A 27,791-nucleotide genomic window follows, 5' to 3' on the forward strand; every position below is an offset into this window, starting at 1 on the left:
TCTAACACACTTCTCTTAAGGTTCATTAATTTCTATTACTATAGAAACAGGTGCCAACCTCTGTAGCCTTATACAGAAGGGGTAATGAGTCCAAACAGAAATAATCCCATAGATGCAGTTACAGTCAATTCCATTATCCTAAAGGTACTTTCTCCAACAGAAAAAAAAAAGGTAGTAAGACTTTACAAAAGAAAAACTTCTAAAAACAGCTTCTAAACTTTGCATTTTTATTTAGAAGGTAAAACTCAGTTTGCTCACTCCAAATGGTCAGCTGCACCAGTAGGCTAAGCACATCATGTATTTACTAAAAACCTCCTTTGGCAGATAGTATCTAAACTGGGAATACTAAAAAAGATGACATTTTCCTTCTGTTTATTCTATATCAGGGAAAAAAACACATAAATTCTAGAATTATATTAATACTTTTGCTTCCTTGTTGCCTTTTTTCCACCTCAGGAAAAGAGATAAGAAGTCCAAAGGCCATATGTCATCTGTTGACTTTAGCAGCAAAACGCAGCCAAAAGAACATTAAATCAGTCCCTTCGTTTCTTCTGACTCATCTGAATTTATATCCAGTCAGGGTTTTATGAGCATAAGCTTGTTTCAGAACCTGAGGTAAAGCATTTTTCTTCAACTGTAATTATTTTTATTAGTAAAAATTAATCTACAAACATCTTAATACTCTTGCCACAAACCAAAAGGTATGCATTACTCAGTCATGGAAAAATTGCTGTTTCCATGTACACAACAGAAGTATTAGTCTGTACATCTTCATAGATCTTTTTAAATCATCTGAAGATTAGTTTTTACAAATGAAGGACAAAAGTAAAGTTCTGGGTAATGAGAAATCCACCATTTTTTCATAGGTGCCCCGAAATATATGCTTAACACTTGGAAAAAAAAAAAAAGAGAGAGGGAGAAAAGCACCTACTGATAAAACTCAGTTTGTTTTTCAGGACGTAAAATTTCTGGTCTGCTTATCTATCTAGAAGCACATATCCATACAGACACATGTATAAGCACCCATAAACTGTTGTTCCTCAACAGTAAATAAAAAAGCTTATCCTCTCTCTAACCAATACAATAGAGGAAAAATGTGTTAACTTTTCAGTTGGTAAATTCAAATCACTTTCTGAAGTCATCAAAGGAGTCTAATCTCTTAAAATACGTAGGATTAGCTTGTATTTCCTTTCTTTTGGGAAATCTGCAAGCTGAGTATGATCATTCATATGGTTCTCTGACACTGTGGAAAGTCCCCTCCACCCCAAAGAGATCATGCAGACAGAATAATAAACAACTAAGAGGCCTGAACCCATACACAGATAGGGAAGAATGAGAGTCAGGAGTGCATGGCCATACATATTCATGCACCCTTCTCGTGCATGCACACACACGATGACATAGAATAGTGGGGATTACAACTACAGTGTTTTTTAAAAGTTTAAAGAAACTGGTAGACAGGTTGACTCGATATTTATTTATAGGAGGCATGTGCACGCTCAAACGGATGCAACAGGGCCAAGAAGCTTTTCAAGCCAGTGCAAAATTACTGGCAGAAGGCAGGACCCAACAGTTCTGCATTCCTACACAGCAGCTGCTTGTCAAGAGAGGGATGCATGAACCTACATCTAAATTTACTTTTGATATCAGCACATAAAAATCCTTCTTTAGAATTGCTAGTAAAAGGGGAGTTTCCCACACTCGTCATTTCACATTTTATTTTTCAAACCCACAGTTCACTTACTTAACAAAATGCAAGAGGGATATTTAAAAACCACTTCAGTTCTGCAACTTTTTAGGTAACTTCTCTTATCATTTATTGGAAAATTTTCTTGGGAGGGTACAGGAAGGAAGAGGGGGGAGTAGCTAAATACTATAAACTAGTAATAATAAGCACCCATTTCTCAAAGGCTTTGAAAAGAAAACATGAAAGCAGAAGCAAAAAGTCAGTATCCACTTAAAATTTTAAGTTTTCTGGTGCCCTCATGCAACATGCAATTGATTTTTATTTTTAGTTTTTGTTAATACTTCCAGCTCATTAGAAGAATATCAAACAACAAAAATAAGTTATCTACATAAACCACATACATTACACTGCTTTCACAGCACATAAAGCAGTAAGCTAAAATTAGACCCATAAATAGCTAGCAGATTGGGAAACAGAGGCAAAGACAAGTGAGTTGTGTAATGTGGCAGCAAAATTCCAGAGCAGAGTCCAGGTATAGGTTCATGGTAAGAGGCTGCAGATCTACATACTGGCTAGAGAAGGATTACAATGAGAAAGTGATTGGTTTTTTTAGTTAATCCCTAAACTAAAACTCAATTAAGTCAACTAAAAACCTGAAAATTATTAGAGCTTTATTTAATTTAATATAATTTAATTATATTATATGTATCTATAATATTTTATATATATATATATATAAAATATATATATATAACATTGCTATTCCACACAAACAATGTGATGGATCATTTAAAATATTTTGAGTAAGATAAAAATATTTTAAAAGAACTCCCACAAATTGTCAGAGCTAGAGGATGAAAAAATAATTAGTTCAATCATTTCTGAATAGGCTGTGCTTTTGAGGGAGACAGAAGTTGCAGGTGCCTACAGAAAGTCATCTGTCTGACCCCTTCAGTTTGGCCTTTCCCTTTCCACTTGACTTCTGACAGGAGGCTCCAGATGGCTGAAGTTTCCAGAAAACCCTGAAAAACAACAACCACTACATACTGTTCCCCAGGAACAAACTCAATTCCAAGATTCACTCTGTTGTTGCACTTATCAGCTTCAAAATTCTAAAAGGTTTGCTGTCTTTTTAAGTGACAAAAAACCTCCCTTGAGTTTTCACTACAACCACTTTTCCTCACTGAATGTCACCATAAGAGCTGTCCTGCAGTACATAAGGACCCTGCACCCAGAATTTTCTTCAGAATTTATTCACTCGCAGAAGTCTGCCATACCACCACCGATTCCCTCCCAAAACAGAAATAGGAAAAGTACCCTTTCCTTGCCACTGCTGTTCGTGCAAACTGAAGGAGCTGTACTTTTGCTGTACACTAATCTCTCTAATTTGCAAAATGACGCACACTCAATTACAACATTCTAAAGCTGTAGAGGGTCAGTACAAGAGAAACTGAGAAATTCTTAGTCATCAAGTATTTAAATTTATAATAAAAACACTTCAGGAACTTGGCTCATTTTACAGACTTAGTTTATATGATCATTGCAACAAACAAGTTTTCAATTTCAGAATGTTGAAAGCGGCCATTTAACAAAATCCCAGGGAAAACGGGGGAGAAACGAAAACAAATATGCATTTCTCTGGTGAGTTTGATTTCCAACATTCATTTTTCAACCCATCTGCATAGTTTTAATAATACAAAGCAGTATTCTAAAGAAACGCTCAAGGACGTAAATGGAATCTTAAATTAATTCCTCAGTATGGATTCTGTGCACTTCAAACATCTCATAGATAATACCTCCCCTTCAGGAAAATACATCCTATTACAAACAGAAATTGCTTTTATAAGGTTCTAAAGGATATGGTCTGAGCCTGGTTTTGTCCTTAAGCAAATAACACCATCTACAGAGACCTTATTAGCACAATAAAGTGCCCCAATCCTTCCTGTTGCTAACATGAACAGACACTTCAAACAGTATATGGACAGTCTCCATTTTTTGACATCCCTGCAAAGTAAGACCTTTGCTGAACGTTCCTGTAGAATCTAAATATTAGAACACCCTGAAATACTGTACTCCAAGTGCTGCATCTTCTAACTTGCTATTGACTCAAGATATGGAGCACAATACTAGATCTCGTTCAAGTGGGCAGCCCACAGTGTATATAGAGCATTTATAAAAACCCAAAAGCTTAGTACTCAAAGGTTTTTTCTCCAACATCCATCTGTACTAACCTCTTGTTCATAAGAAAATGCCCCAGCAGCTAGCAGAGCCAGTAAATCCTCCCTCCTCTAGTGCATGGCTTTCAGGAATGCTGCTATGTTGAAAAGGCAAAATTGTCATTGCCCAATGACATGCAATCCAGCAACAAAATACCACTCAAAATGGGTTGACAGGAGAACAAGTGTATGGATTTTCATAGACTTAGGTCAACTCCAAGGTGTACAGGCTGACACAATGCTATTTAAAGAAATCAGACATCTAGTGCTTCTGTTCCATATTTAATACTTCTTTGAATCTTGCCTTAACAGCTGAATGTTTTTTAACTGACCAAAACCAACAGCTTAGGAAAAAAAACCTTTTAAAAGTCACCTAGCACCTTTCAGCTACTCTCAGGGTAAGAAGTCAGAAACAAAATAACCTAAATCTTACAAAACATTGAAAGATACACTACACTAAATTATTTTCAAACTTCTAGAAGTATGAGTGTGAGCGTATTCAGTGTTTGCCTCAATATGGGCACTTTCCTAAATTTGGACTTGTTTTGGCATAGTTCAAGCTGATGTAAGTCTTGTATCACAAGAGAGTCAAGGCAAACATAAAAATTATACTGATTTTATCTTTTAGGAACACTTGCACTTTCTCCAAAGAACCAAAAAAGTGTATTTTAACAAAAAAATAATATGATCTAATGGCAGATGATGCTAGAACAGCCTGTAGAGCTTTCTGCCACCACCTCCAGCCTCACATTCCCTCTGCGCCAACTCCTGTTCCCAGTGAGGTCCCTCAGGGAGCTAAACCTGCAGAAAACAAGCTCTGCAGATGAAAAGTGGATATTTTCTGTGTGTTTAACTCCATGAATGAGTTCACCATGAGTCAGGTGAGTATCACCTGCCAGACCAATAACATGGGTGGCAATGCCTAGCAGCAGTGAAGATGGGAACGAGACTGTCTCCTTGTGGTAACAACTATCCATTAGCTCAGGCCAAGGACAGGACATGTATTGCAAGTCTGCAAATTCACATTGTTCACCACTTCTATTACCCTGTCATGCTTTTGCTGGCTACTGCTGATATTAAAAATAACAACTAAAAATACCATCGTAATTTTAAGGTTTTTAAATAACACATTTGGTGTTCCAGTTTCTTTAAAAAAATCTTTTATTTAAGACACTAGTAAATTAAGATTTAAACAATGTTCTTCATATACCTCTCTAAGTGCATACTCTTGCAAATACCTAATCTGACATGTTTCTGTTTTTTCATAACATTTGTTAAATAAATTATAGAGATCATTTCCATGGCTGAGGAGAATTTGACTAATATTATGATAAATATTCTTGGAGAATCTAATATTTTTTGAAGCAATGAAAAAAGTGTAACATGACTTTTATGGATGTCACTATCTTTGGTCTACATCCAAATGCATGTTAAAAATAGTAAGAACAGAGCTATATTAAACCAAGAAAGTACAAGGTGTTTTGATGCAAAATTTGGTTTACATAAAATGGAAAAATATTTTTTCCAGCAGATGTAAATTAAAACAGCTAAGAGAAAAACACCAAAAAACCTGCTCCCCATCTTAAGAAGACACTGAGGAGCTCGTATTCCTGTATTACGCAAGGAACTGATTCCAGTGAAACCATGCCTGAGGTACCGTGCTTAGTAGCAAAAATCACAAGTATGAGCATATGAATAAAAATTACAGACATAAAAGACTTTTCATTCACTGAGGATTTAAACTGGTTACTAAATTATTATATTAACCTTGAAGTTCAAGTGCCAACAGGACACATCCAGAATAACATCAGGCTTTTTCTTACCATGTTCAAGATACAACTATTTAAAGTACCTGAATTCTTCAGAAATCCACAACAAATTTTAAAAAGGTAAAGGATTCTGAATACACTTTTTAATCACCAGTGTACAAAAGCAGTTTTCAAAATGGCTTCATTTGTCTTACTGAGGTATCCCGGAATCCATCTGCCTAAATTTACTTGTAGATCAAGACCACACTAAGATTTCACAAATTTCTGTTCTTCTCCCTTCTCAGTTATGCCAACATCTGTCAAGCGCTATCATTCCAGAGCCATGAAAACCAGTGGTTTTTTAACAGCAACAATCATCTCCCAAAATTCCAAAAGGAAAGCCAGAGACATTAGACATCAGCTTTGCTGCAACGTGTCAACCACAGATAAGAACTGTAAAGTAGCAGCACTAGTCATGCAACACACCTGGTGCTGCAGGCTGGAAATAGCAACACCAGCAAGAAACTTCTTGAGGGTATTTGTTATTATTACCTTAATTACTTAGATCTTGTATTTCCTATCAAAATATCAAATTCATGCATGGCATTTGAGTGTATATATATTTAAAAGTTCCATGAAAGCATATTTCCCTCAAACATAGCTGGATATAGACTTTTCAGGTGTTCCTTCTCAAGCTGTAGCTAATTACATCTGAGCACTCTGCCAAAGCAACAGCTGTCTCCCTTAGGAAGGTAGTAATTGTATCATGAAAATCAGGATTGTACATGCTTCCTGTTTTTGGTCGTGGCTACTATTCCAAAGGTGACCCCTCTCCATCTCCCCAGTATACCAACATTTGGAATTTAACAGAAAAACTGACAATAAACACCAAAGAACAAACTAAAAAAACGATCCATACCAAAATCTGAAACCCGTTCTAGCCGCTGTTGTTAAGTATTACAACAAAAAATAGATAAAATTTAGTTCAGAAGATGTCCGTGACTTCTATTCCAAGCCTGCCTTGGTTTATTCGTGTCTTTCAAAAAAAAATTGCTCTACATCCAAAAATTAATCCAAGCCCCTTTTTACTATTAAAGACTCAAGACTAATCTATGTCTCACAAAACTTAATTAGTGATTGTAAGTTTCTGGACATGCAGCCCTATTTTGACATACTGGGGCAACTATGGAAAAGAACCAAATAAAAGCTGTGGCTTTATACCCAGATTACACTACATTTCCTACCATACCTACTAGTGACGTTTGGTGTATTAACCATCACATTTGTTTGTCTCATGCCAAATACTCTAATTACAATGCAAGTGGCAGCATACTCACATTAGTATTCTTTTTGTAACCTGTGGTAGCACTTCACTTAAGCATGAGGAGCGATGGAAAACTTTAAAGGGAAAAGGGTAACTAAGACAAGGCAACTGGCTGCCCTTGTAATCTGCAGTCAACTTAAAGAGCCACTTCAGGTCATGAGAAATTTCAAGATGATAACTCTTTTATAGTTCTCTTCCCACGGTCAGAAAAAACACCACATGGAAAAGAAATACTCCATGAAAAAACTATTCTTTCACTAGCTTTTATGGTAACTTGCACGTAAGCCAAAAAACGCACAAGAGTATCAATCACTTTCCTACTTAAATGCCTTTTCAAAGTCATGCACAAACTTATAAGAATGTTCAACCAACATATATCAGCTGTCTCACGTATTGTTTTCGGATATCGATATCTGCAATCCTTTTACCGGATCTAGTATCATTGTCTGAGCTCAGATGACTCAGATAAAAACAATGTGAAAACATAGTTTGTTTTCATGTTTAAAGTCTCAATTGGTCTCCTGCAACAATAACAGGAAGAGCTGTACGGATCGATACGCAAGATTACTAATAGGGACTTTTCTTGTCCTACCCAACAACACACACGTGGAACTTTCCTAACCAGGTAATACATGCCACACTTACCAGATCCCTGTGAAGCACCCAGTTTGCATGGAGGTAATGGATTCCATCGAGGATCTGGTAGAGTAGGGATTTAACCATAGATCTTGGCAATTGCATGGGCTTTTTATTTGCTTTTGAGGCACGGTGAAACTTGATAATATGCTAGAAATAAAACAAGTAAAAACATGAACTAAGTTAGATAGGTAAAGAGGTGGGTGGTTGTGTTTTCCTTTGGTTTATTTGGTTTGTTTTAACTACTAATATTAATGGAATGAAATACAAAGTTTGTTGAATTTTGCAGTTAGAAGTAATAGCGATGTATTCACAATTTTCTTAAATTGTTTTTATTCTCGGAGTTGCTTTAAAAAACAGCTGTCAAGCTTTTGTTAGTGTCTAATACTAGTTACTTACCTTCAGTAAAGGGTTTTAGACATTCTCCTCCCTCCCTCCTCCCCATTTGGCATCCTCTTATCCTCAGAAGTAAGAGCAGAAGCTTTCAAACCAGCAGTATCCACCAGAAGGAGGACCACATTCTATGCTTTCACACTTTCCCTCCTTGTCTTCAAAAACACCCAGGATGTGTTGTATATTTGCAACTCCTCTAGTGTTGCCCACTAAATCAGAATCCCAATAGACAGAGATTAAATAAATATTTTTTAAAATATTTAAGGGGGGGAGGGGGTAACTCCGAAAACCCCACACCATAACATTAGGGTAAGATCATGTTCAAACATCTGAAAGTGGTTATCTTCTTGCTTCTAAGTGTTGGCTGCATACTTCATTGATGATGACAACAAGCTGGTGGCTCTTAAATTACAGAAGTCAGTCAGCCCACTAGAGGACAAATACCACTTGAAAACATGGAATGCAAGAAAGGACCCCAGCATCAGTCAGTTGAAAGAATGAAAAATACAACTGAAAGACTGCTGAGAGATCATGAAATATTAATAAACTAATTAATATTTATTGTAAGATCACTGAGGAGATGACAGGTTAGGTTTGGTTTTGCTACACTGTACAAGAAATAAATTGGAGTGAGGCCATTCTACCTTTTCAATCCTCAAGCAAGATGGGGCTACGCAAGGCACAAATCCAATCTGAATATACTGTCATTCAACAAACAACTAAATACATTCAATCAGATGAGGGAAAAAATAAAATCTTCTTTTTGAAGACAATTCAAAGAACCATCTCAAATAACACAATAGTTTTCAATTACGTGCCTTTTGAAAGATGGAAATAATAAAGGCAGTTTGCATTTTTACTGAAAAGGATTCAAAATGCTAATCTGTGGAGTGACAAGACTACTAATTACCCAATTCTTTAAACAGGATTTGTCTAGTTCAAGATCATCCCCCTCCCCAGATTAAAGAGTCAGCCAATGGCTGTGCTTTCATTAGACCTTTGCTCCCTCCTCCACCACCCCCACTCCCATCAAGTTTGTCACTACTGTTCCCAATGAAAATGGAAACAAGTTGATTCCTCATGGTAAATGTTACCCCCAGCTGTCACCAGTACTTTAGCCATTGTCAAACTGGACTTAGCACAGGTATAGACAATATTGTTTAAAGAGAAATAAAAAAAGCAGAAAAACACAAGTAAGTAAAAAAAGCCTGTTTATTCCCTATCAACAGCGTTCCCACAGAGCCTTCCACTACTGCATGTACAACAGCAGTGGCTGTGTATTAAAAACCAGTATAAATCTAAAGGATTATCAGTTTTCAATATCCACATGACGATGAGTAAACAAGACAAGCTCTTAGTACCTGATCCTTCAGTTGTGCAATCACTCTGAAAACTGTAAATGGAATGCCTTAAAGAATCACTTCCTTAGAAAAAATTTTTATTTTCATGTTACAAGAAGATTCTCTCTCATAGCTTCAACTGGGAGTCCCTACCTGCCAGTACCATACAATGCGCACGGAATAATGACCTTCTTGTGTAATAACAATATGATTTATAATGCAGTAATGATACCATAAACTCACAAATTAATATATTCATTAATATATGGTATGAAAAATACAGCAGTACTAACAGGCAAAGGTCATACACACAGACCCATAAATCCAGTCCTGCCCTTTTTCAAGGTGTGTGTAATCAATAAAAGGGATTTCTATACTCATTTAAAAACTGACTACCACCCATACAAAACATTATTCCTTATTATAAAGGCACCAAGAAAATGAAACTGAAAAAGGGTCTCATGAGACACGATGGGACATAATAAACTACAGATATGTTGAGGAAGAACAACACACTTGGCTCTACCTCTGGCTTTACCTCAGCCACTCCAGTACCTCCAGAGGTCAGGCATGTGACAACATCAGGCTGGTGCCCTCTGATTTCTAGCCCTGCCCTCCCATGTGTCTCCCAGAAAGAAAGGCTAAGGAAACAAGCTCCTTTCTTGAAAGGGTTTTTGAATTGTAGAAGTGAATTAAAACCGATAGTTTTGCTTGAAGCAAGCAATATCACTAGATAAAATCCAATTTCCTGCAGAAGTAAATAAAAAACATTGTTGCTGAAAAACTTACTCTACCGAAGTTTATATCCATTAAATCACAAACATCACAGTTTAGAGAACTGAACAAAAAGTAAACTAAAAACCTAATGCAGGGCCAAATACTACAGGGAACTGAAAAGCTGGATTTGCCCTATGGCATTGCAATGAATCCACAGTGTTTGTGACCAAATACTACTGTAAAGAGTTTTCTAAAAAAAGCAGTTCATCCAATTTCTTGTAAGCAACTAGCCATATGAAGAAAGACCAACACACGTAACCAAAACTAACCAGCAATTTTAATGGTAATGTTCATCTAAGAAATAGAAAGGCAAATAGGTGCTAGCAAGCCTAAACTTTCTCTTATTTCTTTATATTTTCAGAAATGTATCTATATGGCCCTACCACTGTTGTGGGAAATTATTCCTCAAATTAATTAATTAAAGAAATAAATAAGAGCAGAAATAAATGAATAGTCACAACAATTGGACAAAAGCTTTGCAATCAGGCAGATCAGGTGTACAATAAGCTCCAAAGCAAAGGATGCCATAGCAGTATGACAATGCTAAAGGAGTTTTTTAACTTGAACAGTTTGCTGACTTCAGGTATGGCAGGGAGATGTGCTCTTGCCATCTCAAAACATTTAAGATTTAACAGTCTAAATCCAAGACCTCAGGTGCAGAAACAGGTGTGGGTACCAGCACAAACTAGAATGTTCTTTATACGTAAGTGCACCGTGCAAGTGGATGAGGCACTCTTTCCTAGTTTCACCTCCTGAACAGTCCCAAGTGCAGCCTCAAGTACAGCATGTAGCAGCCAGAATTTCAGACCTAATAAAGACATGGAATAATCTACACAAATTATAGGAATTGTAACCATTTCCCATTCCCCAGATGACTGCCTTAAACACTAAAACTACACTCCTCTCATTCAATAAATCTTTTTGAAGAATAGCACAGCATCAAGACTGTCCTGGAGTATAAATCTGAACCCTGACAGGTATGAAGAACACCCTGGCTCTCTCTCCAGGAATAAGGAGGTGCACTTGGACACTGCAGCTACTAACCTCTAGGTATGCGCAAGTTCTGTGCTGAATCTTACCACTAATGGATAACTGCTAAGAACAAAACACGGGGACTTCCACAATCCAGGCAAGTCAGAGGCATGTTTGTAACAAGATGACAAGCAGACAGAGGGTGAAAAACCTTCAGCATCCTCCATGTCTTTTTTTCACTGGAACTCCCCGAAGATAACTCATAAATTCTGATAGATCACCTGGCCAAAAGAGCTGGAAAACACCCAGACTCATTCAGCAAAACAAGTTCGGAAAGCCTTAATTGTCAGTGTGCACTATATCAGTCACATGCTACAGAACAGAAACCCATCCACAACATTATCCAGCCATAAATTCATTTTAATTAGTTCATTAGAACACTGTGGATTCAAGCTCTCCTTCTGATATATCTAAAACGCTTCAAAACGAAAGAAAAATGCATGTCATATGAGGTAAATGAAATTGCAAGCAATATTCAAATCTATTCAGCAGGAGTAGCCAAGTCACTTTCCCTTTCTGTGCATCCATATTTTCAGATCCCTAAATCTTAAAAACATGCTGACACTGACTGGATTCCAAATCCTCTGAGCCAATTCAGTATTCACTTTTGAGAATAAACATAATGTCAAAAATTTCTAATGCTTTTATATACTTTATTTTACATTTAAATGAGGCATCGACTTTGTGGCAGTGTTTTTAAGTCTGCACTCTGAATTCAATTAATACTTCACTGACCAACATTAAAGTACACATTCATTAGCAGTCTGGAAAAGCAAGGAAGCTATAATTTGCTATTTGCAATCTCTGGGACTACTGTTTTTACTTCCTAACTGCTTATTCCCAATTTTCAACTTGAAAAAACGTAATAAAATTGCGAGGAAAACTGGATGAACCAGTAAGTATTTCAGTAAGACCATTTTAGTTCTTGCAAAGGCAAGACTATATGAATGATAAAAAATGAAGTGAAATGCAACTAAGCATTTGGAAATAAAATACGGCGGTGATCAATGAAACAATATTAAATCCAGTAGTTTGTCTGCCTTCTGTTACCTAGTGTATTGAAACTGGTTTGAAAATTGGTTAGTGAAGAACTACGTGTATTTTCTAAATCCTTCACCACAAACAAAGTAAACATAATGCATAACAACATAGAACAAATTCAAATCCCTAGTATTTAACCAGCAGTTAAATGAGCATTTGAAAAGATCCTAATTTTAGTCTGCTTCCAAGTCAGTCAGTCTCATGCAAACATACTCTATGTTTGTGTCATCCAATTCCCAATTCCAAGAACTGCTGTTCAGTATGACACAGGTTAAAACAAACAAATAAGTCAGATCTGGAAACTTTTCACAGAAGCAAGAAGCCAGCTTACAGAGGGACCTTATGCATGCCAAACTAAATGGAGTTAGTGCGAGCTCCCACCTCAACAGACATGAGATAATCCATGGAACTCAAGACACAAGCCCCTAGAAAACCTGACTACTTAAGTTATGCTGCTTAAGGCAATACTCATTGCAAAATTACATGCATCTCCATCAAACTGAAATGCAATCATGCCAAATTCAGTTGCCTCTCCCGGCTGAAGCAAATTGTGTGCTCCCACACTTTAGCAAAAACCCTGCTGCATTCTTTTCAATCCCTAATACAGCCTTTGAGAATAAAACAGAATTATGTCAACCTGACAGTAAAAAGTAAAGTTACATTTTAATATTAAAGCGATGGAAGCTTGGATACATACTAAATAAGTGCCAAGGCCAAGAGGAAGATTCATATTATTTGGTTTCCAGTCTCATTTTAAACAAAAAATTACTTCCATCTTCTCTCTTCAGCAATCAATACCCGAACAAAGGCAACATATTGTTGCATATTAGGTGTAAAGTATTTAAAAAGGCTATGGAAGAACAAATCAAAATCTTAAGGTGGTATCAAAACTAACCACACATTGCTTCCACAATTTTCAAACAGAGAAAGCAAAGATGGAACCAATGAATGTGAGTAACATTTGCTGTTCCAAAAATAAATCATAGTTTCACATGCCTACTTTTAGGACCCATTTCAGATACCAAAGTTTTAGACACTAAGAAAATTTTGTCAGTTTACTTATCACAAGTAAAATAAAATAAAATCAAAACAGAAGTGGGTAAAAGTATCTCTGGAGTGATCACTTTAGTTTCCAATTTTGGAAGCATGACAGCAACCAACACAAACTGTCCTTCAGAAGGGGAGAGGAAAAAAGGATGCCTCAACAACATTCCCTCTAAACTATGACAGTATATGGCCACCATCAAATATCTTCTTTACAATGTCATTAACCACACTGCCTAATGAAAAACCCTATTCCAAGTGACAAGTGGCCAACGCTTTAAGTAACAGTGAAAGGCGCTTTAATACAATAACTTTTGCTAATGCCAACTTGCTTTAAATACCTAAGCTTTGAAACACAGAGAAGGCGTAAACAGACTCAGTAAAGTTTTTTTAGGTTTAACTGGGGTCTTTCAGGTCCTCTAATGTCTTTCAGACCTAAATATGTCAAAATAACTCTACACAACAATAACAAAAGTCATCAGAATTCAGCTACCCTTTCAGTGTGTGTAAATATATATATATATATATATATGACACACAAGGTATTCATTCCACTCTGTTCACATTTGCCTCTGTCTTTGAAGCCTGTTCCTACCTGTTGTTTCCCCCAGTTCTCATGCTTCATAGTACAGAAAATGAGTCCACATAAGCTACCCTCAAATTCATACAACTCTGGTAGAAAAAGCAAGTTTATGTTCTGAGGATGTGATAGGCACATTCTCAGAACAGAAAGCTATCGACAAGGAATGGCATTGCCCTCTGCAAGAAATTCAACCATCATTTTAGTGGTGAAAAAGGCCACCCATTTTATTTGGAAGGGATCAATCATGCCATAAAGACCTATGCTAGCCCACTTCCTTCTGCCTCAACAAACCTTCTATTTTTCTGCCAGGGAGAAGAATCCTATAGTGGTAAATAAACATACAACAGAGAAGACTACACAAAGAATCACCTAGCAGAGCAGGATGGAATTAAAACAAAAATATAGACGTGACTTTAGAAAAATCAAAAGAGAAAAAATAAAACTGCTACACTGAGAAAAGTATTTTCATGTATATAAAGATATTTGTGATCAACTAGCATACAAATTATCTTCTCTACTGAGAGCTAAACTGAAGCCTGTGGAAGAAAGAATTATAACTGATTACACCATGTTTAAGGAATATGCTAAAACTCAGAGCTATTCTACAACATTCGTGAGATTAAGCAAATTGCACAAATTAGTATGAAACACTCATAATTTCATTTCTCATAAAAGAATGTTATTCAAAATTTGTTAACTGAAATTAAGCGTATTTATTTGCATACTGAGAGAGTCAACTAGTGTTATGAAATTCACATGTAGGAAGAAGAGTTTCTCCTTTTCATTATCTGATAGTTATTTTTAGGTACATATAACTATGCTAATAATCTCTACCCTACATTTTTAAAAACAGAATATATACATAACAAGAATTTCATATCAAACAAAGCCAGTCTGCCCACACATTTTTATAATCATGAACAATAATTTCCAGATGAATTTTACTCCCCACTTCTCAGTGTTATTTACTGCTAAGCATTTAGTTGTTAGAGATCACTGGAATCTAATAATAAGAGAAGCATTCAACCAAACCTAAAAAATACCCAGATCGTGGTTTAACTGGTCTTCAATAGTGAATATATCATCATTCAATATTATCAAATCATAGGTAATTACTTATTTACTCACTTATTAAGAATCAACAACGGTTTTTATTGCTATAAAACACATTCAACACATTTTACTGTGATAAAAATGTTGCTTTTTCAGAATGAGATAAAAACCATCCAGAAGCTTCTGATTTAGTTACATTTCTAGAAAAGGGGATCTCAAAGATTTGAAGTTATATACACATATTAAATGAGTCTGAGAATTAACTCTGTACCATAACCAGGAATGGTAGGTAAACTATTAATTCAGAATGTAAAAAAAGAAGTGTAACAAAAATGTTGCTTAGAATCAAAAATCCTACTTAAAAATACAGAGACTATAAAATTGAAGACATCAAATGTGTGCTTATCTGTGGTACTAAAAATGTGTGCTTTAGAAATATTTTCAATCCTAAAAATCTGATGCTTTATGAGATGCTTTATGAGAGTAGCTGGGAACAAAAGAAAAGCTCTCAATATTATAACCTCTCCAATGGCTAAAAGTAATTAGACTGACAACAAACAGAATTCATCTCTAGAGCAGATCTCATTTGTATCAAATTTTTTAAAAGTCCATTTAAGTAAACATCATGCATTTAATATATAAATTTGATATGAATTTGAAAAATGTCTTAAAATGCATGAGCTTTACATAGGAAGTTATGGAGAGTAGTATACACCTTAAGACTAATGTAAAATAAGAATATACATTAAAGTGCAATAGGAAAATTCAGTGATAAAACATCAAAAACTCTGGCATTTAAAACAAACTTTTTATTTTTAAAGGTCAAAAATTAACATACCAGAAAAATACACATATCATTTGAAGCAGTTACACTCATTCTTGTTACACTATTCCATGCACAGTTCTGTAAATCTATGAAGTTCTAACTATGTAACGGAGTGGTAACTTAAAAACAGTATCAGTTCCACTCAGGGATTTAAGATTAACTCAGCTATGCATTAACTAAGTGCTTATTTCTTTTTGTGTTTGCTAAATTGTACAATTTGGATTGAAAGCATCCAGGACCTTATGAGCAGATATTGAAAAAGGAACGTCCCTCACAAGAGAAGGATCAGAAGATGGTTGTTTCTGTGGCTATTAACATCTGAAGCTGAAAGTTTCAGGCCATTGTAATATAAAGGCATGAAACTGAAGTGAGCTATCAGGAATTAAGATATTCAATAACACCTGAGGACACACATATTTTTAACCTTGTATCAGATGCTCCTTTTACACTGAGGTTCAAGCTAAGGCATCTTTACTTCACAGCATGAGCATATATAAGCAGTGATGACAGTGCAGATAATATGCTATAAATTAATTTGTGTGGCACATCCTACAGCCTGAGAACTTTACTGGTTCTCTTTGACAGAGACAAATAGTCAAGAAAAATCATAAGGAAAAATCATAAGGAAATTATTTGTGTATTACGCTAAGAATTTTGGTAATTAAAGGAAACTAATTATAAATCAATTTGTCAAAACAATTTCTATATTCTTAGATATTCTCTATGGTAATCTCATGAATGGCTCTGCATTGTCTCACATGATGTAAGCTGAGAGATAACGAAAGAAGATATCTTTGATAGACTTAGTTATTAAAACTGGAAAAAAAGTTTGTAGGCAAGAAGACCACAATCGGTCTTCATCAATACCTGTCAAAAGTAGCTCAAATTAGCAGAGCTTTCTACGTCCCTTGGTAATGGTATCAATAGATGTTATAGAAAATGTTGAAGTATGCAGCTATCGAAACTCAAATTTCAAATTTGAGCAGTTTAATTCACATAAATTAAATGCAAAGTAAAAAAAAAAAATTCTTGCTCACCATAAAAGAACTTTTTAATAAGCTTAATTGGCACCATCACTTTTCCTCATTAGAACAGGACAATTTTTTTTCAGTATTAGAAAATGAACAGAATAAGATAGCATCTAATATAGTTTATTCATCTCTTGCCAAATGTTTTCAGTACAGAAGCTGAAAAATATAATGATTTTAATTAATCTGATGTTTGTACGTGATGAGCACGTACTCTTTCTCATTGAAGCCAATAGGAGTTCCTAAAGCTGGGCAGCTTTGAACAGAAGCACAGTTCCCATACTTACAGATTTTGGTAGGTAACTCTAAGCTACCTGCATTTCAAAACATTGATCTCTGGGAATCTACATCTCTCTAGTGACAGCACACCTACAATTCCAAAACTTAAATCCTTACAAACTGACATACCCACGATAAATAGACTTTTGGTTTTATGTAGTGCTGGGGAAGCACGTGACGCTAAGCAATAAAAAAAAATGTGCTAATCCCCTAACCACAAATTCTACCCCAAAGAGCTGAAAGGGCACAAGCTGTAAAGCACGGGAAATGCAAAACACAACACAACACAGACAGAATGACAAGTGGTTGGTATTACTGAAATGCGTTACAAAATAGGTGGATTTTCTGGAGCTTTTTGAAGGAGGATAGTGAAGGATCTTTACGTACGTTAATTGGGAGGCTGTTCCATGTGTAGGAGGCAGCGTGGAAAAAGACACAAAGTTGGGAGTGAGCAAAAGAGACAAAAGGGGAATTAAGAGCGATGCTTGGGAAGTGCTGACGGTAAAGGAAATGAGGATCAAGGTTAAGCCAGACTCAAGAGTGCCTTGAACATGGCCAACTTTATGCAAGGGAGGAAAATATTCCTGGCAAAGGTTTAAGAAGTGAGGAAACATGGGTAACCATACAGGAAAGGAGAAATGATTTGTGTAGCATGTCCCATAAAAAAAAAAAAAACAAAACAAACATGAGAAAGTAAGGAAGTGGGAGATCAGTTCACACCAAATACCTTGTTGTAACAAACATTTCAGTCTTAAATAATAGAAAATAATTAACTTCACTGAGATTTTATCCAATACCCAGCCAGATGTGAGGAGTGGTAAGAACAAGCTGCAGTGATTCTTCATCTAAAGCTCTTAAATCATGTGAAAAATCATTATGCAGTGTAAAAACCACACATCCAAAATAAAATCAAATGGAAAAGGCTAGAAAAGAGGTGTTTAAGACATGGCAATAAATGTAGCAGTAAAATGTGTTTGTTGTGATTGCTCTATAAAATGGGTAAACTCACTTGATGCACAAATAAATTCTGTCATACAGAGGTTTAGCTGATGCGTTCCGCTTTATCATCACTGCCACCAGTTACAAGAAATACAAAGCTCTCAGTTTACACTGAACATTGATGAAGAAAACTTTTAAAATACAGAAGTGCTAGCCCATAAGAGAAATAAAATTAAATATTTTTTAAGCTTATGAAAGTGAATGAAACATCATGATTTTACTTGTTCTGAGCCAGAAGTGTCTTTTTGCATGGTCTAAGTTTACTTTCCTTCCAACTACAATTTTGTGTCATTTACAAGTACATATTCATCAGCTCAAGATCTAAGTACAAAAAAACTGAGCAATTTGTCACTAACATTAGTAATAGCAACTTCTATATTACTGAAGCCTTAAAAAGTAATATTGGAATTAGTATTAACACTTCCTCTCCTTGCCAATATTTTCAAAGGAATTATAAACATATTCATTATTCTTAGTGTTTGATATCTTTTGGGTTTAAACACAAATCCAGGTTCACAGAACTCACATCTTCTTAACAGATGTGGGGCTTGAATATTGGCATCTGAGTTCAACTCAAGATGTCATTTATGTCACCCTCTCCAACAGATTAAATCAAATCATACTATATTTTGCTGGAAACTTAGAAAGAGACATCTAAGTCTCTATGCCTCTTTCATGTAGTGATAGTTCATCAGTAGACCCAATTAGCTTACTCTTTTTTATTTTCTTTCCACTCATACTGTCCCAAATTCTCTGTTTAGAATATAGATGATTGGACGTTGGTGACTTGCACTATATCTCAGTTAGAGAACTCTGTAAAACGGTCCCTCTCTTTTTTTTTCATTTGTGCATGTGCAAGATGGCAGAAAAAAATATTAAATAGATTTCCAAACTCAGTTTTAGAAGATCGCAACTCAGAAATGCTTTCTTTAACTCCAATTAAAGCTTGTAGGAAAATCCTTTTCACTTCAAAATGCAATCTGACTTCGAAAAATTCTACATAGTCTTTTGCACGTTTTAAAGTGTAAAAGTAACAGGATGTCAGTTACACCCTTAATTACAGAGCAAGAAATTTATGCATCTCTGCCTATATAATGGTATGTCACACACAAGTCAGTTTGAACAAGCTCTTATTACAAACACACAGGGAAATCTGTACTTACCCACAAATCATGCTCAGCATAATCAAACAGCAGCCAAACCTTTCTGTCACTGTGAGAAAGGAAAACTTTCTGCAACGCAATCACGTTTGGGTGCTTCAACTCTCGTAAAAGCTGCAGAGAAACAGAGAAGTTCTTGTTACTTCTGTGCTTGTACAACGCAAACACACCAACAAAACCACCAGACAGGTCAAATAGCAAACAAGTGATCCTTAAACAGGCCCTAGAAGAAAATCTGCCACTGATTCAGCACATTATCTTAAAAATATCTAAATAAGGACATGGGCAGCCTCCACGTCATGGGTTGCTGTTCTGCCAGCACAGTTGCCTGTCACTACCTACTTTCTCTGTCCCAAACTCAGCACACAGCTGCCCATCCCACCTATCCATCCCACTTGCCAACAGTGTCTATCTTAAAAGATGTTATCACAGAATCAACTCTGTTGGAAAAGACCTCTCAGATAGTCGGTCCAACCTATTGACAAAACACCACCATGTCAACTCAACCATGGCACTAAATGCCAGGTCCAGTCTTTCCTTAAACACCTCTGGGACAGTGACTCCACCACCGTCCTGAGGAGCCCATTCCAAAGCCCAATCCTTTTTATCAATAATGACACACAAACACAACTGTTTTCTTGTCAAAGATGAACATCAGGATTTAAGGATGCCAGGAGGAAGCTTGTGCAGCTGGTCCAATTCTTTGTGTGGACAACACAGTTCTTGATCACCACATATTTATTTTATTACCAATAATTCTCTTTTCCTTTGGATCCCTGACTCACTTGGCTCGAAAATCATGGGCTGTTGTTCTCAAGAACTAAGGGTGTTTTCAAAGAAACGTTTACCAAAATGTTTTTTCTAATGGTTGCTTCAACTACTGTCCCGTAATCCAGAAATAAACCCAAGCTTATTTACTGCTTGCCAGAAAGAAAACTAGGTCTCATGACTAATTAGACAGCACATTAAAGCAGGCACCGCTGCTGAAGTTATCCTTCTGCCAGATTAAATTAGTCTCAGGAGGTGCTGGGAAGCAGTACTCCCAAAAATACAATTTCCATGGAATCAGTTTTCCTCCCTTCCCCCTTTCCGCACATCAGTCACAAGAATGATTGATAATTTCTGTTTTATCTGGAAATTGCTTGCATCTGCAGCACTAGTATATACATTGCCAAGAATCAATTTATAATGGCGAAATAGTAAATGGAGTAGGTTCCAAGGCCCATTCAAGAGAAATGAATCTTCCTTTTTTTCACTTTACAGTAAAAGACTCGAGATGTTTATTTTAGGGGAAATAAAAAAAATTAATTTTAAATTATATTATCCTTTGGCTATACAGGTATCTGTCAAGACAAGAAATCTTCTAAAGAATATAGCTGCTTAAATCTATTCCTGTTTTTCAGCAAATGAAAGAAACATCTTTTCTACCATGCAGGAAGCGTTTTCTTCTTTTTGTCTCTCTTCTTCTTTCTCTAAACCTGAGCTTTCCTTTCTCCAGGCTAAACAACCCCAGTTCCTTCAGCCTCTCCTCATAAGATTTGCTCTTTGTTACATTCTGGCTGTCAAGACCGGGTGCCACAGCAGCTGGGCCTTCAGCAGGAGCCAGACCAAGGAAATGTTGGCTCCAGAAGTTCAACACACTTTTTCAAGAACAGGAGCTCTGCTCTACTATGCTGGACTTGCAATGGTGCTCAACACCAAGACAAGATCAGAAATGATATTGTAGAGTACAAGTGATGAGCATGAGCCACAAACAGAAATGCTGGTAAGATTTATGTCTAAAAATAATCTTGTCTAGAAACAGACTACAGCAGAAGAGGGAGTGACCGTAAGGATTGAGCTGCTGTAGCTCATAGGTACATTGTGGTGGGGGAAAAAAAAGGTGTTTTTTTCCCCCTGGAGTTAAAAAAAAAGGGTAACCCCCAAGTGGGTGGTGTCTCTCTTGGTGTTGACCCAATCAGCGCTCCTGAAAAATTAAAACATATCATACCAAACCAGAAAAGAAGGATGATGAGGTAGTTGAAGAGGAGAGTGGCCATGTTCTGAAGCCACGAGGAGAAAGGGGCAGGAGCCCTGCTTGGGGGCCACGGCCCTCCAGGCCCCGGCTGGGGTCATAGAAACTCGGAAACAGTGTTAAACTGGACCGAGGTCTGTAACTGAGAAGCTGGGAGTCTTTCTCCACTGTGAGTGGGCAGCAGGAACGGCGGCAGAGACAGCAGTGAACAGAGGCTGTGGCAGAAAACCAAGAGATAAGAAGAAGCAGCAAAGCCGGCATGCAGCCAAGCAAGAAGACACAGAGATGTCTAATGGAGAGAGAGTGAGAGAGAACTAAACTCTACAGACAGAGTTTTGGGGTAAGAACTGAACCAAAAACCCTCAAAACCCCTTTGAGACACCTCCTAGAGAGGAGGGGTGGACTCCCACTTGAGGGGAGTCTTGAAATGCAGCAGTACCGGAGAGAGGAGCTGAGAAGCTCAAGATGTCCTGGAAGCTGGACCAGGACAGCCAAACGGAATGCGGGGGAAGTGGCCTGACCCCCCGCTGCTGCTGCCAAGCTGGCAGCCTGAGACAGAGCACAGGAGCTCCCGTAGAATGCTTGAGGCAAAGGCTTTCAACTGAAAGCTGCCCGAGACGTTCTGACTCAGAGGCAAACCCCCTGAGGAAAGGGACCATCACGAAGACCCCTGCACTTCATGATATGACGTGGCGAAGAGAGCCTGTACCCGCAACCGCAGTCCACGGAAGAGAGAGAGACGTTCGATTGGAAGTTGAAGAGTCGAGAGGGGTGAGAGAAGACCCCTTGCGCGTAATGGAAAGAGATCCAGCTACAGCTGCTGCATGGAAGAAGAGAGACACTGCTGCCCTGAAGGTGGAAAGGATCTTTCCTTCTTCCCTCCTGGACTTTTATTGGAGGGAGAAGAAATTTGATCCAATGTAAATACTGCTTTATCATAAGAGAAATAGTTAAGATTGCATATATAATGTATTATAATATTTATTTGTGTAGTGATTGTAATATAATTCCCTTCCCCCCATATTGAGTCTTGTGTTGTGTCTGGAAAACCTCTCTGACACTGGGGTGAGTTGTGGGAGGGGGGGCTTGGACTCGAGAATTAAATTTTGGGGATCTCAAACCACCACATACATAAAGAGTGGAGATGAGCAGTCATTCAAAATGCACTGGAAAGATGCGATCAGAAAGGAATACATGGCAGAACCAAATACACCGCTATGGAAATAAAAACTCAGCAAATTTGAGACAAGTGTTTCAAAGACAAGTATTAATCTAAGGCTTACCTAAAAAGCAATGAGGGATTTCGGAAACCACATTTTCATTAAAGCAGACAAGGGGACGCCAATAGTGTGAAAACATGGGAACATGTTTGGAGCTACTTGCATCACGATTGTAGCAACCATCTACCCTAACAACTTTTATGTTTGATTAGAATTTTGCCAATATTTATCTTCGAAACACGCCACGTATATCTAACAGGTAAGTCATCACAAGTCACCTTCTTATGATGCAGCTGTATGTTCATTCACCACCATAAAAGCATTTCACAAACGTGCATTTTAGCCATACCTAGAACCACATGAACAACTTCAGAGATGTGGTGAATTATTGTCTCCAGATTTCCTGCAGCACAGATTGCTTTACACTTTTAAACATACAAAATAGATAAATGAAACATAATACTAGTACTGTTTTTCTGAAATCTTATTTAGAAGTAAATCAATTTGGAGACTTGATTAATTCAAATCTAAAGTTAGAAGGAAGAAATCAGTACATTGTCCTAGTAATTGAAAGATCCCAGTGTACCTGACAACATTTTATTACAAAATAACAAGCTGAACATAAAAAGGATCTGCAACTACTCAAATTTATTACTAAATGAACACAGCATCATATTTTAACAGTCTTTTAGCTTAATGTTGCTCTAAAATTTAAGTTCCATCATATCCAACTTGTGGTAAAATGCTAATAAAAACCTGTGTCTCGGGTGACTTACGGTACATTTCTTTCTTGGTAACAGCACACAAAGCAGTTTAGGCAGAAAGACATTGAGAAGGACATCATTGTGAATTGTCAACAACTGCGAAACTTAACTGTCCTGTTCAGTGGGTTTCATGTAAACATATTAGAGGATGATTATTATTATCATTATTATCATTATTATCAAGAGAGTTGTACAAGCATCTCTGCTTATTACCTTTCTTAGCTAATGGCACAGCCTAAAGTTTTAAAATGCTGCATTTGGATAGCCCAAACAGCATGGAACAGCTTGTAGGATTCCTGGGCGGCTACACACTACATGTAGAATTGCTAGTAATTTCTTTAGTTGTCTGATGAATAAGTTCTCTCATGAGGGACACTGAGAATTTCCCTCACAAGTCAATGTCTCTTATAGCAGGAGAGGGATGGAGGTCATAAGGGAAAGTCTCTGATACCTGAGAAAAAGTTAAGTTGGCAATAGAATTGATATAGGAGCTTGAAGCATTGGAAATGTAAAGTGTCAGCAGTCATGCTAAGTTAGACTTTGCATGGAAAGTCAAAATAGACAGTAAAGATTGTCTAGGCAGAAAAGGAGCACAAGAGAGTGCACAAGAATAAGAAAGTAGAAGTAGGATATCTTAAAACATAAAGACAAAAATAAAAATCTAAAATATTTTACATTAGGTTTTAATAACAGTTATACTGATCATGGAAAGAACAAACACATAATGGAAATGCTTCACCTTTCAGAAAGTGGAAATTAACACAAGTCAGATACAAGCAAAATTCAGAGGTGATATCAGATGATTAGCAAATACATCCCATACATTCATAAATGAGAAATGGAAAGGAGACAAGGCATTTGCAGACTTGTTAATCCAAAGCATGCAAGAAAACCATTTTGAAATGCTGAACATAAAGAAAAATGAGTTTTAAAAAAACTATCCTGATTTTCTTATCCAGTAAGTGATTTTGAACACAGATCTTCTGCTTGTTTTGAAATTTTAACCTTATAATAACTCTAAGTACTTCATCAGATGGAAAAGATGGGAATAAGTTTGAGGTGAGCAAGAAACTACCTAAAAAGGCAGCCAACAATGGGATACATTTCAAGGCCAAGTAGTTCTATATATTTACTATTTGGGGAGTTAACAAAGAACAAGTACTGTGTTTATTAATAAAACCCATCTTAGCATCAAAATCATGAGTGTGAATTAAATTAGCTGATTCAATAAAAACAGCGTTCCCAATGAAGAAAAGGAGTGTGCTAATGCATCATTTTTTATGCTATTTTATTCTATGACTGAGTAAACAAAGAGTAATAGAAACAGGATGAGCACAAAATCTGAATTCATGCACTTAGAAACTAATCAAGAATTTCTACTACAGACTGAGAAGTCATCAGGTCCAGGTGAAAAAAGGTAGAACTGGATATTATCGGATATTAGATATCCTAATTGAGGTATTTGCAGAAGAGAAAGGATCTATTGATATCAATATATAAAAGGCTTCTGTGATCTATTTTTAAAATACTATATGCAGTTTTCTTTACTCATGCTCAAACACTTCCCGCTCCACACACACATGAAAAGATGAATTTGCTCTGAAAGAGGCAAAGGGTGACCAAAGGAGTGAACAATCTATCTCTCAACAGTGAATAAAAGGCTTTCTCAATTACTGTAACTGATCAAATATTGAAAGGAAATAAGATGGATGCCCACTAAAATACAAAGACATGAACACTAAAGATGAAAGAAATCATTTCGCTAAATGATAATCATGTTTGAGAGCAGAAAGACACAACTGATAAGAGATAAAATTACTCTGCAAGATGGCATCTGATGAACAGGAAGGTTCAGGAATAGCTTCTCAATAGCAGGGAAAACAGTATACCTCATTTGCGCTTTGATCAACATTGGAAAACAAAATTACTTGACAATTTGATATGTCAGCCACTAGATTCACTGGATAGATGCCTATGCAGTACTTGCCTGTATAGAAGCCTTCACAAAAGACAGGTTTAATGAGGTTTTACTGATCATCTCCAGCGGATTGAAAAGCTCATGTACTGATTGGCAGCGAGCTCCTAGACCAATTTGATTTAAACTCTGAACTTAGCCTGCAAATTGTCTACCACCATATAATGCAAGTAACTTTTATATGAAGTAGACTACCAACTAGGAAGACTCTTGCTCTTTTTTGAGGTATGTAAAGTTCTGCCTTTTTCCCCCCAAAGAGAGACAATTTCTGTGAATAGGAGAAGAGTCGCAGTGTTACTAATATAAACAACATGATCAATTACAACGGTGTTTAGCACATTTAAAAACAGTCAAACAGTGCATTCCTCAAAGAAACAAATCTTGCAGAGAAATACTTTTATACCACAGGATGAATAATGCTTTCTAGATAGCATATACAAAAGCAGGGCGAGGACAGACACTTTCATCTCGCTGTGAAGGAAATCTAAGAAAAATTAGAGAAAACTGGAACACAAACAGTGCTTTCACTACTGACAGTAGTAAATCTTGCAGTAAATGTATTTCCGTGTCAGAGATGACAAAACCTATAATCATCTTCAGAAATTTATTCAGAGACCAATCTCATCTAAGAGGTGTTCCTACCTTTCACACAGTCTACTTCAGTCTTTTGATCTAGGTACTTAAATTGATCTGGAACAGCCTTGGTAGTTTCCTTGATGGAAGTGCACACTGTAGTACTGCATTTAACCATTTTCAAGATAACAATGAAAACCTTTAACAAGAAATCATAGAAAAGACCAAAACATGAGCCTGATAGCTCATAAAAGCAATTGCATGATGTAGAATTTTAAAGTCACTTCTTGTGTGATGAACATATTCAAAGCTTCTAGGGTCACTGAAGTTGTTTTTTAATTGACACTAGGCTTTTCAAAGAAAACTGAAGGTCATCATTTTACGTCTTCAGAGGATCTTTTAAAGTTCCAACTTACTTAGATGTTATTAATCAATCCTAGATCCTCTCCTCTGTATTATTAATATTATCCTTTCCACACAGAATCCACAAAGACCCTGTGCTGCAGCTTTTCCCTCAGGGAAGTATATATGGGTCTCTAAAAAAAAACAAACAAAAAACCAAACCAAACCAAAAAAAAACAACAAACAAAAAACAGGTAGTTGTTTATTAAACTTGTAAGAACAATCCTTTGCTAACTGTGCTACTGGTCTCAAAGTTATCAAGAAGAATAAAACAGAGGAGAACTGAAGGAGCGTACCATATTAAAAAATGACTCAAAATTCAGCTTTGTTAATAATTCTGAATTTTGGGATTTTCCAATTTGGATTACCTTGATCAAGTTGTTTATATTAGTAACACTGCAACTTGGAGAAACTACAATTACAGAGTTACTGCATAACCGAAGCACCAAAAAAAGTCTTTATAATAATAGCTTCAAACTAAGCAGGTGCAGAGGGTTCATTTCCAGCTTTAATTTGTACAAAGCTCACACGTGTCTAAGAGGTCTCAAAAAGATGCGCGCAACATAAAAATTGACATGGATACCTATATCTACACACAAACAGAAAAAAAAAAACAAAAAAACCCCACTGTCCAAAGAACCTAAGAAGAAAGGTAAAGGTAAACTTCAGCATCAGCTTAAGCTCTGCTTCAGAGAGGACATTCTTGGTATACTGGTCTGGTAAGGCCTGTCCTTGGACAGCCTTTGGCATTGCAAAACCAAGTAGGGGACTCCTACATGAACTGCTAGGAGTGCTGCCTGAGTTTACAAAGCATGCTCCAATTTAAAACTAACAAGCTAAAATATTTTAAAGCAGACTCCAAACAGACTCTCTCCTTCCCTCTACTTCTCCTATACATGTACCCAATCTTCATCAGTTTGATCCCAAGCAGTCCTTCATATTGAAGCATCCCTCAAAGTCTGCTTTACACTTCCTTCACCATTCTCCTTCCTTCATACCTTCCATCTCTCTAAAGCACACAGTCCCCAAACTGTGAGGTTTCCAAATTCCCACAAGAGAAAAATCAAGTATGTTTTAAAAAATAAAGAAGTAAAAAGACACTGAGCAGAATCTAGCTAGTAAACTGCCAAATGTCAGGACAGGAAGAGGACAAAAATCTGCCCCACCCTTCTCCTATGAGAAGGATTAAGAAAGTATTTATTCTATAAATATTTTCATTTCAGGAGCTGCAAATGGTCTGGTATTGCTAAATAACATTATTATTCTGAAACAAAAGCTTGGCAAAAGACTTTTCTTAAGTATTACATTTCAGTAAAGGAATAGAAACTAGGATAACTGCATTTTTAATTCTCGAGGTTCCCAACAATAGAAAATTAAGTAATTTTGGCATTTTTCTTGAAGAACACGGACAGAAATACACATATAAGGATTCTTTCTATTTCTTATTTACCAATATCATGTACCATAGCACAGACTTTTAAGTACAAATAAAGAACTACCGTAAAATTACTTACACAATAAGAAATTTTTAATACAAATATAAGGAAACACTGACATTAAGACCACAGCACTCTCACCGCTGCGACCCGGGTTCGATTCCCAGCCCCCCAAGCAGATGGAGCTCGTCAGCCCTGTAAGGCAATCCATCTAAGAGAAGGTCACTCTAAACAAACCTAC

The 27,791-nt window shown here is 36.6% G+C and overlaps 1 protein-coding gene across 3 annotated transcripts in view; it reads right to left on the reverse strand.

Moving 5' to 3' along the window:
- CDK19 (cyclin dependent kinase 19) overlaps positions 1-27,791 on the reverse strand; it is a 114,227-nt gene that overhangs the window by 52,877 nt on the left and 33,559 nt on the right. For all 3 annotated transcript variants that reach the window (XM_017829946.1, XM_017829957.1, XM_017829949.1), the window contains 2 exons: positions 19,170-19,280; positions 7,621-7,761 (listed from right to left, as the gene is read on the reverse strand). In XM_017829946.1, the coding sequence (XP_017685435.1) occupies positions 7,621-7,761; positions 19,170-19,280 (252 nt within the window). The remainder of the gene's footprint in view (positions 1-7,620; positions 7,762-19,169; positions 19,281-27,791) is intronic.

This window comes from Lepidothrix coronata, unplaced genomic scaffold (genome assembly GCF_001604755.1).
Source record: "Lepidothrix coronata isolate B3197 unplaced genomic scaffold, Lepidothrix_coronata-1.0 Scaffold5, whole genome shotgun sequence".
NCBI classification, from domain to species: Eukaryota; Metazoa; Chordata; class Aves; order Passeriformes; family Pipridae; genus Lepidothrix; species Lepidothrix coronata.